Source organism: Lathamus discolor, chromosome 3 (genome assembly GCF_037157495.1).
Source record: "Lathamus discolor isolate bLatDis1 chromosome 3, bLatDis1.hap1, whole genome shotgun sequence".
NCBI classification, from domain to species: Eukaryota; Metazoa; Chordata; class Aves; order Psittaciformes; family Psittacidae; genus Lathamus; species Lathamus discolor.
The window spans coordinates 111,243,405-111,257,707 of NC_088886.1; the positions used below are offsets into that span (position 1 = coordinate 111,243,405).

Below are 14,303 nucleotides of genomic sequence, written 5' to 3' on the forward strand. Positions count from 1 at the left end.
ATCCAGGCACATCAAGTGAGAGACAAAATTTGGAATTATTGTTCTGTGCTACTGCTTTATAATTATGTTGTTTCCCACTTCTTTGTATCAGCCTTCAACCTGTCACTACAATCATATTGCAATGTCAGGGTAAGTAAAAGCACAGTGTTAAAATGAAACTAAACATTGTCACTGTCAGTTTATGGAAACTGTGCTAAAATGTCACCATAAGCAACTGTCACAGCAGGTCTGCTGCGGCTGTGCCACTGCACCAGAAAAACAGGATGATGGCAACACAGCTTATCATGGACCCATGTGGCATCAGAGGAGACTAGCACTCCCAACCCTCACACTAACAGCTGAATTCGGGGCAGACTCAAATTTGGTGCAAACCATGTGCTGCACACCGCAGTAGCTATTTTTTAAGCCTAACTGAAGCAGTGATGGGTTTATCAGCTACTGGATATTGTGTACAGCAGGTGGGACGCTGATATCCACTGCATGACCTAGTGGAGAGCAGCCAGGGCTAGAGGGACCAGCAGGGAACAGCAGTCATGGAAGGGATGGAGTGCCAGCCAAGCTGCTCCCAAGGACAGGGATGCGGCATGCTGTGCATGCCCAGGAGAGGCAGTTGGGTGCGAGCCAGCAGACACCCCATGCACCAGGGAGGCAGGGGACAGGGCTGCTACTGATGGAGGGATCCACCCCATCCAAAGTGCAGCCATGCTTTGAAATAATTCTCCCGTACACCTAGAGAAACCAGGGCATGAGGGGATACAGAGACAGGCCATGAGGTGCAGGGTGAGGTGAACTGCTGATGGGAGAGGAAGAACATGGCAAGAAAGATGAGCAATGTGCACCTTCTCAACCCTTCCTGACTGGGGTGGCTCCAGCCCCATATGCTGACAGACACAGGGACAGCCACCAGAGCAGGGGAAGGAGCAACATGATGGACAGGCATCCCACAATCCATTTTTCTTCAATATATAGATAATCATACCGGCAGTATGGAACAGAGTACATATTAACTAATGACCGACTATTAAGTTCACATAAAACGCACACATATAAATTACAGCAGAGTTACATGCTTCGGTGGAGTCTTTCCCCTAAAAGCCATGACACACTGGGGAACGCTCAGATGTTTGTGGCACAATGTGCAAATAATGTCGTTTTGCTCAGGAATAATCTTAAATCTTTTAGGTAACATGATCTGAAGAATTATTCCCCATTCACTTCTTAAGGGACATGAAACCCATCCTTTGCTTATATGAGCATTAAAAAAAAAAAAAGAAAAGAGAGACACAGAATTCACTAGAATATTCATCATTTCCAACCTTAAACCCACAGCGTACAAACAGATGAATCCAGCAAGTCAGAAAGCAAAGCCAATTTAATCTGTGGCTCCCCTGAGGTAAATGTAGTTCACAGTCCTGCCCCCACCCCAACCTCAGCCATAATCCCTGCTTCCTGGAGGTAAGAAAGCATTGGAGTGAGGAAAATTCTGCAGCAGGATATAATGATCCAAAATGACAGGGACAATAATGACAATGAATTTCATGTCTCCCAGTCATGAGCTGGGGATGCTTGACTGGGCTGACTTACACAATTAAATTGTTACAGGTACAGCAGGAGCTGCAGTTATCATCGCCATGCTTTTGGGAAGGATGCCTCCAGCACAAGGAAGAGGAGCGCTGCGGATGCATGGTCCCTTTTGTTAGGAGCAAAGGGCCGCTCCTGCAGGGCCCCTGCTGCAGCTGCACCCTGACAGAGGCAAAACTGGGTTAAAGACATGAGCCATTTTAGGCAATTGATTTTATCCCTTTTGAAAACGATAATAAGGCTTTGATGGCTACAGTACGGTGTGACTTGAGCCACCGTGCGCCAAGAAGCTTTACAAGCAGAGACCCAGTGGATTTTCTGAGAGAACTGGGAAGCACCATTTATAAGGTATCCCCACCAGTGTTTTTACTAAGGCCAGCAAGGGATAATCCTATGGCTTCTATAGGTTCTGCCAGAGACCTGCATTCTGGTTGATGTGCATTCCACTAGAGGCAGCTCTTCTTACCTCTCAAAGCCCTCTCATAGCAGGCTGCCCATTTTGCTCAGGATTTCATATACAACTCTATTACACAGAACATGGGACAAAATGTATTTGAAAGCAATGGGATATGGAGAATGCACATAGCATTTTCCAGGTTATACCTACAGTTAGTGTGCCTGCAAGGCTTCTCTCATTCATCCAGCTTCAGTTTTGAAATACCAAGAAATATGGTTAGCCATGTATTTCACCTATAGAAAGTCTTTTTAGTGACAAACTGTCAAAGAGTTTTTATATCCAGGGAAGGAAAACAAAAAAGTCATACAGTTGTCTGCATCTGTAATAGGGTAATACCCCTATTACAGCTCAGCATTCTCAAAATATTAATTTGTCAAACATGAATTATAAAGCTATAACATTTCATAATTCAGGACACACTCAAATACTAGGAAAAATAGCTATGAGAGCCCAAATAAAAAAAAAAAAGCATTTATTCCATTTTTGACAGCTTAACGAATGCCCTACTCTTTTGCATTGATTTTTGTGTGTATGTGTGTCTGTGTGCGTACATGTGTGCCTGGGAAGGATTTCTCATGGGGTTTGCTGTAAACAAGGAAAGCTAAATCCTCTGCCAAAGCTTCTTTTTCAACCATTAAATAACCTCCATATTAAAATATTTCAGGAGAGAAAATATATATATATATATTGCATTCTCAGTATTTTTTTTTTTAAAAACAATTACTTACACCTCAACAAGTACACTGGAAATCTGTAGAACAAGACATTAAACAATAAAATACCTTGATGTGGTGAAGCAGTAGTAACGTTAATTCCTGCTTTTTGGAAAACAGCAGTAAATTCAAAGAACAGGGTCAACAAAGCTCTAAAAATCTCAAATTCATGACTGGCTGCAGAAGACAAATTTTCCTTACACACCTAAAGGCTCATCTTGCAAGGCAAAGTGCATTAATAAAGTCTGCAAGGACCTAGAGATAGAAAAATAATGCATCTTAAAAAGAACTGCACCACTTAGAATTTCTAAATGCTTCAACTTGAAATATTCTGGCCAGTTAGATCTCTGCTTTAATGTTTTTCCTGGTTCTGAACATCATGAGCTATATATAATTTAAATGGAGATTAATTCTTCCATTTAAAGTGCTTTAAAATAATTCTGTCTATGATCTTGAGGTCTCAGCCCAGCGTCTCCACAGTGCCTCTTCTCCAGTTTTCCTTGAGCTACCTAAGTGGAACTGACAGATCACTGCTCAGATAGCAGCCGCGTTCTTCCCCCAAAATGTTGCCTTTTTGCTATTCAGGAGTATCCTAATACCAACAAATGCTAAATGAAGTCTGACATGTACCCCTAAGAAACAAACTTGTAAGTTGTAGCTTCAAAGGAAACCTTGAATAAATAGGACACATTGTGTACACCCAGGCTAACATCCAACATATGCTTTAGTTTCCCGATGCCGAGACAGAGCAAGAATAGCCCCTGGTAAAGCCTGTGATTTGCTAGTGCTGGTACTTCCAACATTTATAATGTACCTTTTTTTTTTTTTTTTTTGCCTGTATAAACAATTTTTAAAATGTAATTAAGACCACAGCAACATTTCAGAACAAAATATATTCATGAATAATGGATTATCTGACACACCACTAGTCTGATCAACTGTTACAAACCCAAGCAAAGAGCTGATCCTTCCTCTGCAAAAGAACACTGCCACCAGTAAGTCATAACTGGACAGGTGATTTTATCAAATAAAAAAGTAACTGAAATAATGAATGCTTTTAATTAGAATCATAGAATCATAAAATAGTTAGGGTTGGAAAGGACCTTAAGATCATCTTTGGTGGTGGTGACCAACATGCCTAACAGTGAGACACTGCTAGTTAAGTGTTACTAGCAACTACAGATACAAAGAAAACATGTCAGAGACAGGAATAAAAAAAAGCAAGCAAGCAAGATAAAATTACATGTAACTACACATACAGATCAGTTAGGACGCTCCATTCCTAAAAGGCCATTTTATTTATTTAGGGAAAACAGAGAAGGGATGGGCAGAGAAAATAAAGATATAACCTACTTTAAGACATTTTTTGCCATTATTTAATGCTCTATTTTATGACTAATCCTTCTGAAAGGCCCAAAAGGAGTTTAATTCAATCTTACAATTCCCTTCTCTATTTTAAGTTGAATTTCCTTCTCTTTTTGTCCTCCATTCCTCAGCTAGTTCCAAGATGGGGCAAGATAAGAATTAACATTGTAGTTGGAAAGTTTTTATTGTGGACTAGGTTCAGCCTCAAAGCACCCAAATGTATATTATAAACTCACAAATGTGGTATTTTAGTCCTTCAGTACTGCTTTATCCTAGGAAATCGAGGGTTGATGGAGCTGTGAGAGGTGTTTTATTTTTTCTTGCTGCAAATTACCATTTCTTTACATTCTCATCAAAATGTGGATAACTAAAGTTGCAGTCCTCCAAGGAAAACACAGTAAGTCCAGCTATCCTAGCATGAACAAGTAGTTTCAGTGGTGGCAAAGCTTCAAGTCTATTTTCGATTCTTTCAGCAAATTTATCCAGAAAGTCCTGCTAGCATTGCCGCTCCGTATGAAGACAGGCTGAGGAAGTTGGGGCTTTTCAGCCTGGAGAAGAGAAGGCTGCGTGGAGACCTAATAGCAGCCTTCCAGTACCTGAAGGAGGCCTATAGGGATGCTGGGGAGGGACTCTTTGTCAGGGACTGTAGTGACAGGACAAGGGGTAATGGGTTAAAACTTAAACAGGGGAAGTTTAGATTGGATATAAGGAGGAAATTCTTTCCTGTTAGGGTGGTGAGACACTGGAATTGGCTGCCCAGGGAGGTTGTGAGTGCTCCATCCCTGGCAGTGTTCAAGGCCAGGTTGGATGAAGCCTTGTGTTGGATGGTTTAGTGAGAGGTGTCCCTGCCCACGGCAGGGGGGTTGGAACTAGATGATCTTGAGGTTCTTTCCAACCCTAACCATTCTATGATTCTATGATTCTTCTTCTGAGGAAGAATTGTCAAGAGTCTCTGCCCAATTTCATGAAACTTGAATGAACAGAGCAGCTACGCTACCTTCATTCTCCACTAAACTGCTCTTCAATAATTGGTACATTTCCTTTTTTTTTTTTCATTTAATTTTATTTTACACTTTGTTTACAATATGCAGCTTGTGCGTTTGTTTCTTATTCCTAGGGAAGGCAACAAACCCATCAGAGATATCCCTCAGGCATGCAGAACTTCAAGCTGTATTACTGTACAGATGTTTTCCACTAAAAGACCACATGCCATATTGGTGATGAATTTTTAGATTTATTCCAACACTGTTTAAAATTATTTGTCCAAGAAACCTGAAGACTAATTTTAAGACTATCTTGTAAATGCATATCTTTGGAATGCTGGGGTAGAAAATAGCTATGATACATACAAATCATTTATTTAATCAGAAAAAAACTTCAATAGATTATAAATAGATTTCAAGTCACAGTGCTCTTACGGGAAGTGTAATTACAGTTAAGAGAACCACTTCGTTCTTGCATGCTCTTGGGACCCCTTAGACTGTTTTAAGTTACGTTTGATAGTTATGATAATGAAAAAATAAATCTGAATTACTTCTCTGTATGCTATTTACAGCAGCTCTTGCTACAGTATACAAAAAATACCACATAAATCCATACCAAATTTTGCTCCTAAATAACCTCTTATTTCCTCTAGACCTTAAAAAATATCAGGTGGGGATATATGCACTCTCCATCAGAGATAAGTAAAAAATCAAGTCCTTCCTTTAAATCTCACCCTACTTCCAAATAAGAATCTACACATATCTGATGCCACACATGTATATATTTTTTTTTTTCCATTCTGCTGGGCTCTGTAAAAGACAACTTGAAATTCTCAACATATGTTTTCACCAGAAGCCATATAAATACCAACTCCAGTGTGTTTCAAGAGTCCTTCCTACTTCTTCCCAGTACAAAAGCCCCTATTGATAAGCCGATGAATAGTGTAAATGCAGTTCTAAAAGGGAAAAGAGCTACCTTTACAGTCAATTTTGTGTGAAGACCTTTCTGACTGCCAAAAGGTCAGAAACTACATCTCCAGGTAAAACTAACTAGAACCGTAGCACTACTGAAGTAAATCAGTATTTAAGCTATTTATTCTTCAGAGAGTTTCTCCAAGACTGCAAGAAATTCATGGCTTTTTGCCCTATCCTGAACACATTTGACGTTTTCATATTACCTAGCGGGCCCCAATACCAAGAAAATTTTACCAAACTTTCTGTCTTGGAAGGGAAGTGGAAGAGGACTGGAGAAGGAGAAATATCAATCCAATTAAAAACACATTATGAAACAGATACAAGTCTGCTGTAAAGAAAAGATACTCCACCTTTGAGACAGGCCAACATGACCAAGTGCAGCAAGAAAGCAATTATGATCATGTACCCTGGTACTCCAGTTTCAGCAGTGAGCTTTCCAACATTCAGAATGTGTGTAAGTTCAGTGCTTTGTAAATACTGTTTGGAGATGTAACTTGCATGACATTAGAAAGCATTGAGATCATAGAATCACAGAATGGTTTGGGTTAAAGATCACCTTACTCCACCCCCCTGCCATGGGCAGGAACACCCTCCACTGTTTTTGAGCCTCCAGGCTCAAAGCCCTGTTCAACCTGGCCTTGAACACTACCAGGGATGGGACAGCCACAGCTTCTCTAGGCAACCTGTGCAAGTGCACCGTCCTCGTAGTAAAGAGCTTCTTCATAATATCTAATCTACGTCTCTGTCAGTTTAAAGTCATTAAACCATGACACCCTGTCTCTACTTGCTCTTATAAAAAGTTACAGGAATTTGGATAAGGCTCAAGGTACCTCTACCACAACACAAGTGCTAATATTCCAGAGAAGCAAAGTTTCTGTCAAGTAAGCCAACTAAACAGTTGTTAGTGTGAGGTGTCCCTGTCCATGGCAGGGGGGTTGGAACTAGATGATCTTGAGGTCCTTTCCAACCCTAACTATTCTATGATTCTGTGATTCTAAACCTTCTCTAATTTCATTTCAGACTGTCTTGTGTCTCTGTGAAGTCTGAAGATAATGAGTTCAACTCTTCGCTGGGTAGATCCCCTGCAGCATCTGTTGCCACACAGCTATGCCAGGAAACGATGACCAGACTTACTTCACAGAACAAGGCAAAAAAGGCTTCCTGATGCTTCTTACATTACAAACAAGGGCGACACTCTTTCCAAATGTGAACACATGAACACTTGCAAACATGAAAACTGCTATTTCTAGATGACTGCAATGAGTTCTATTAAATCATCATTCTATTTTGAATGAACACCAAATGACTTGCAGAAAGCATCTTTATTTTCTTCCACTCAGACACTGAATTTGTGTAAGTGTTAAACGCAAACATACCTAAAACTAGCAGATAAAACAGATTAAATAACAAGCTGGAGGCATTTTTCCTCTTATGAATTTATAACCGTTTATTTAAAAGGGTTTTCACAGAAAGCACTCATGTCTTATAACTATCTCTAGTATTTGATTATAATTACAATGAATGCTGCCTTTGTAGCAACCAATTCTACTGGTGATACAAAAAGTAATTGATCCTCCATCTGATACAGCCAAGAACCAGAACCAGCAGCCACATCATCCTGACAGGGCTGAAGCTATTTGCACAGTGAAAGTGCTATAGCAAACCATTTAACATTTTCTTGTCTTACGATACCTCAGAAGTGTACAGCAAAATCATGCACAGCTGCAAAGTTGTGGAGAACCACCAAACACTAGAATGCTTTCACATATCAGTATACCTACCAGCCAAGAAAGCTAATATATTTTCCCCTACATCCAGTAAGTTACTGTCATAAAAAACAATTTATCTACCAAATCAATGCTTATGAGAGGCACACTGAATCCTTCAAGCTGTTCTTCCCTTTAAAAAGTCAATGTGTGTGATCTACAGTTGTATACTTCTGGTTTTCCCCTCTCAAAACAGAGTAATGTAATAATGAAGGGCAACATACCGTCATAGTAGACAATAGCTCCAACAAGCTCGTCTTTGCGTAGCATTGGGAAATGCTCCAAGGCTCTTGACTTGCTAAGGACATAACTACTCTTCAGACACTGACTTCCTGCTACAAGGTCATATAATTTTATTCCAAACCAGTAGTATGGCAACTGCCACCATCTGCAGGAAACAACAACATAAAAAATTCCCCATGAAGTGAAATAAAGTGCATGCACACACTTGTTATGATATAGAACACGTTAAGTAACACAGTATGTTGTATTACACCAGTTTTGCTTTCTACCATCATAAAAGTTCGTAATATTGCAGTATCATGCAAATATGCAAAAACTTACATATTGTTTGCTAGTGGTTTCAACTGATCTATTCTCTGTAGTTAGTTAAGCAGACTCAAGGCTTTATTTATCCTAGAATTATAATCACAAACTGGCTTTATGTACTTCAGTGTAAGGTGAGATATTAAAGCTATGTGTCGAGGGGAGACCCTGGCTGTCTGTCAAGCTGAAGGGGTTCCTTAAATGCATATCTTGGCTAATGCCTCCTGCACAAACATGACCAAATAAATGCAGTCAACTGTGGGCTGACATGAGCTCCAGCTATTAAGAGCCCCTCTACAAAGACAGGAATAAAGCCATACACTAAGATCATTCAGCAAACCCTCACTGCTCCAAGTAGCCTATTACAGTAACTGCTCTTAGAGATCTGAAAAACTGTCCTGGGTTCAGCAGTGGCAGTCATTTTTCTCCTTCTTAGTAGCTAGTGCAGTGCTATGTTTTCATTTTTTGGCCTGGGAAGAGAGCTGATAACACTGATGTTTTTAGCTGCTGCTCAAATGTTTGGTCTAGCCAAGGACTTTCTGAGCCTCATGCTCTGCTAGGGAGGAGGGGAAGCTGGGAGGAAACAGAGACAGGACACCTGACCCAAACTGACCAAAGAGGTATTCCATACCACAGCACGTCATGCCCAGGATGTAACGGGGAGTTACCTGGAAGGGCTAGGGACTGCAGGGCTGGACAAGGTATTGGTCGGTTCTTGGCTGGGGGGAGTGGGGCGAGTTATCTGTTGGGTGGTGCTGAGGTGTTGTATTCTCTTTCCTTGTTATTTCCTTTAGCATTATTACTATTGGTGGTAGCAGTAGTGATTTGTGTTATACCTTAGTTACTGAACTGCTCTTATCTCAACCCGTGGGAGTTGCATTCTTTTTGATTCTCCTCTCCGTCCCTCCAGGAGTAGGGGGAGGGCAAGAAGTGGGGGGAGTGAGTGAACGAGGTTTGTGGTTGGGTTTAAACCACGACAAAACCTAACCCAAATCACTTAGTTTCTTTCTTGTAGCAGAAGAAAACTATTCTCTCAACATCCACCCGTCATGGGCTGTAGAAGCCAAGTGCACAGAATTACTACACTGAGCACTGGTGGTTGCATGAACCAACCAACACATTACTAAGAATGCTAAGACAGCCTGTGTTGAAAACAAGGATGTACTAGAAAGAGCAGCAAAAAACATACTGGGAATGAGAGCTTGTTCCCCCTACAAGCACCCTCCTTCCCCTCCCTGCAAGGTGGCAGGAGCACAGCAAACAGCTCAAGTCCAAGATGGGTTACTAGGCAGCTGGGATAGCTGTTTGTTTCTGTGAGAAAATTCCATGCTTCTACAATATGGTAACATCTCACCTCCTGAAGGACAAAGCTTGTGACAGGTTTAAAGACATGCTTGGAAAGAGGTGCCCAGAAACTTCTTCAAGGAAATAGCTTGCTTGTGAAAAGCAATGGTAAAGGAGTGGTATTATAGCAGAGCTTACTTGTAAACAGGCAGCATTATTGGCAAAGGAGATGATAGGTGAGGAGCTATTTCAAGCAGATTTGCACGCTCCTCAAGTGCTTCTTTCACCATCTTGTACTGAAAAACACAAGTATACATGCAAATTCCATGTTACTCAGTGTTGTTTTCATGTGCAACATCTAATAAGAAACTGTTTATCAAAGCAAAGAACTCCCACAATCCTTACTGTTCTTTCAAAACCACACTAAGATTTCCTGAAAAATTCAAAAATTAAGGAAACTATTTCCCAAGAAAATTGAGTTCCGCTAGTTTCATTTTGGTGTCTTGGCAGGTCAGCTGAGTAACTTTTCATCTGAACATAAAGAGCATTAAAGCTGTGTTACTCCTAACTGTGGGCAGGAGGCACACAAGAAGGGCTAGAACTCATTCCAAAGTAGATCTTGTGGGACATTCCCACAGTTAAATCCCATACTAATGCTGAGTTGCAAATGCAAAAGTGTTCTTCTCCAAATCAATCAATATAAATCAATATTAAGTTATTCTTTGGCAAAAACAAGGTTAATTTCTGTAGCTGGGTAGCTCCATGTTTTATATATTTTTCCCTATCAAGTCACTGTTTCTGTAGCAGTATTATAACCATCAAAACATACTTCAGGTCACAGAGGTTACAATGAGAAGATCAATCAATTTATCAAAGCAAGAATATCATGCTTCCACAAGAATACATAAAACTGTTTATATATAATCACTCACCCATTTTCTTTCCACATTCCAAAACAAATCACTCATTTACCATATTTTCTTTACCCATATCAAAATAAACAGGACAATCACTCACTCCCTCCCTGAAATTCTAATCATACAGGTAGGATGCTCCTTTTATTCTGAAACCAGCCCTGTCTCTGCCTGCCTTCCCCAAAATATACACAGTCTACAAGCTATGGCAATTAGATTGCCTATAAAGCAATTTAGCAAAAGGCAGCAGCACCAATTTCCCTAGTCTGGGAAGCTCAACTGAAGAAAGCACTTTCTATGTACAGTGGCTGGAGAATAAACCAGTCAAGTACTAAAAAAATAAAAAGGAGACTTGGATATAATTGGGATAAGGGAAGTATCTACTGGCAATTTTTGCTTAACAACCAGCATAAACAATTACCTGCTCAAAATCCAACTTCATGATGGCCTTCTGAAGATATCTCACTCCACCATGGATCAATTTAGTACTCCTGCTGCTGGTCCCCGATGAGAAATCATCTCTTTCTAGAAGGGCTGTTTTTAGTCCTGTGTTACCAGAAAACCAAATTAACTTCTTAAATTACACAATTTGTATGTAATTCATTAAAGACACTTCTCTAGGGTAGAGACAATCACAAGAAAAATTACTCTGTACATGGATAAATTTGTATTCAAAGTGTAGCGCACTGTCTATATTGTAATGAAAAATTTTAGCCTCCTTCCTAAGGGAAAAGTCAAAACAGAACTTCAACAGAAGCACATTAAAACCTGGATATTTCACAATAGAAAGGCATTACAGTACATTATAGGGGCCATGCTCCCTCAAGCAAATTATAGTTCATATTCATGGCAGGAGCAGAATATTTTCATGAATACTTTTAACTCTTTGCAGCAGAGAGCTCTAAACCAGTCACACTAACAACTTAAATGTCGTACGAGGGAGGCAGCAACTGTCATCCTTGCCTGCTTACTTATAGTCTGCTAGAGGTACCCAAAACCAAAGGGAAGCAGCTCACAGGCACGCTCACCGCTCAGGGAATGTTCAGTGAAGGAACATGCTGCCCATGTACACAGAATTCTGCCATTCACATGAAATAGTATGATGAGGTTTAACATGACATACAGTAGCTTACCTAGGAAGTGTAGCAAAATGAAGAAGCAAGTTCAGCTACAGTTTACTATGCAGATACTACATATAGCTCACAAACATCCTCTTTTTAGGCATTACATATGCGAAGGGCACACATACACAAAACACAAGTTGGAAGATATCACCAAGTATTTCAGAAAAACATTTACTCAAAACAATGTGAGCATATTCCCTGGCACCAGCCAGCACTGGCAGTTTGACCGGCTCAAGCAGGGGGTAACACATGGCTCACAGACATCCACACAAATCCGGAACACAAAGTGCTTCATAACCAAACAGTATAAAGCTTATTGCACCAAACACCTGGAATGCTGCTGGCATGTTTGCTGCACACATCATGTTCCCAGTCACCCTAAAGGCCAGGAAAAAGCTTCCACGGGTGAAGGCACACTGCTTCATACAGAAATTGCTAAGAAACTATATACCCCAAAACTGTAAGTGCTGGTATCCTCTTCGTGAAGAAGACTGACATCAGGTGGAAGTTCAGTCACAGGAAGAGTGGCAGCAAAGAGATGATTAATAGATGCTTTTTAATGGTAAGATACAGACAACGGTCACATCCTTTGGCACATACCTACAAGACACCCACCACTGACTTCCAATATCCAATGTAAGTAAACACAACCAAAATAAGCACACCAGGATAAGTGCATGACAATCTTCCACTTAAAACACATGTGAAAGGACAATCCGTGTTACAGAAGTTGGCATAACAGACTCCCTCTATCACTGGCAGAATTTTCAAGATAAGCAGGAAAGGAAAAAAAAGTATATTAAATTTAGTGATACTGCTACCAAACAGCAACAGCATGACAATAAATACCCAAGAAAGGGAGCATCATCTGCTCTAGAAGTTATTCCCTGGGTCTTTCTTTCGTCCTCCTTGAGGGATGCTGCATGTTACTGGTTGGTGAACACACATTTTAACATGGTCGCCCAAAACTTTTATGTCCTTAAAAAAATTTAATTATTACTGGTAACTTCTAAAGATCAGAGTAATTTATTTTTGTCAAATGTGACTGAAGATTAATGGATACAATCAGAAATAATTTGGTGAAGATATATCAAACACATGAAAAGCAAAATTTGTTGTTAAGTGAAGCAAACATAATAAAAGAGCAAGTTCCATGAATGAACAGCAACAATACACAATTCATTAACCAAATGCCTAGGAATATTTTACACTTCAGAAGTCTACTGATATAATCAGACTATCTGGTAAAAGGATGAACAAAGATCAACTATAATAATTTCTGTATACTTTACAATTCCATCTTCCACCATATAGCTGAGGCAGAAGTGAAAAGATCCCAAGTTATATTTAATAGTATACAGGGAAAAAAAACCCACAAACAACCAAGTACAAACTCAAATCCGGTTGTTTATCCTGCCAATGGTGCAGACCTTCCTTCTTTACCTATCTCAAAACGATCACACCTTCTGGACAAGTATTTTCCAAATCAAACTACAAAACACCCACGGTGTTAGATCTTGACTCTTTATTCTGAGGTATATATACAGGTTAAAGAACCTGAAGAATTTTATGACTATCTACTATATTTTACACTGCATTTTTGTTTTTCAATTTTAGTTCAAAACCCACAATGTTTAGTTCAAAACAAACACAGAAACTAAGGAAATTTGGTTCTCTCTCTCATTGGCTCACTGTCCTGGAAATGACAACCAAGAGAACATGTTCCCAGACAAGCTTTGCTCAAAAAATCTTTTACATAACTTTTTGAATAAAAATAAGTTACTCAGGGGGAATGCAGCATTTTAGTAGAATAGGAATTGATGCTACAGCCTCAGTACCCATGCGTGCTCCTCTCCATATCTGAAGATCTATTTTTTCATTAAAACTTGTGAAATGACTTATTCTCTTTGAAAACTGTCAAATCTGATTGAACTTGCTGGCCAATTTCAAAGTTACTGTGTGAGGTGGATGACACAGACAGAGTGGGCATTAGCGTCCTGCTTTTTCAACCCCTGAACAGAGCTTTTCGCATGTCCAGCAAACTGCACAAACTACAGGGCCCAGTAGATGTGCAGATGTTGCAACAGCTGACTGTCACCATACACATTTTCGACTTCCTGCACAAGTCAGGTAAAAAGCATTAGCTTAAACTCATTTCACCTTGAGCCTTCCTTAAGTTAAGGCTACATGTAAAGTTAAAATCAATACTGTTGCTTCTAGTATCAGTTACACAGCTAATCCCCCCAAAAGGGGAAACTGGAGCACAGATTCCACCTGTACCTTCAACTGAATGGTGCTAGTATCTTTCACTAAAAATCAAAACTGAATTCTCCAAACCCATCATGTACCAAGCAGCTACAAAGCATTAGCAGAAGTTGCAGATATCTCATGTTATAAGAAATACAAGCTGGAGAGCCACTGTGCCTCATATAGGAATCATGCTTTGCCCTTTAAAAACAGTTGCTAAAAGCACTGTACAAGTCTTGCATTCTTTTTGCTGCAAATTTTTTCTTGAATAAATAAGCAATATGGGAACCCACTAAACAAGGAGCAACAGAGAATGAGGAACCATTCAACAGCACCCAGTATGTTAGA

General features: G+C 39.9%; 1 protein-coding gene across 2 annotated transcripts in view; it reads right to left on the reverse strand.

Annotated features, from left to right (window-relative positions):
* The window catches only part of GPD2 (glycerol-3-phosphate dehydrogenase 2), a 64,745-nt gene that overhangs the window by 26,472 nt on the left and 23,970 nt on the right, over positions 1-14,303 (reverse strand). For both annotated transcript variants that reach the window (XM_065671202.1, XM_065671203.1), the window contains exons 4-6: positions 11,006-11,130; positions 9,869-9,966; positions 8,065-8,228 (exon numbers count right to left, since the gene is read on the reverse strand). In XM_065671202.1, coding sequence (XP_065527274.1) covers positions 8,065-8,228; positions 9,869-9,966; positions 11,006-11,130 — 387 coding nt within the window. The remainder of the gene's footprint in view (positions 1-8,064; positions 8,229-9,868; positions 9,967-11,005; positions 11,131-14,303) is intronic.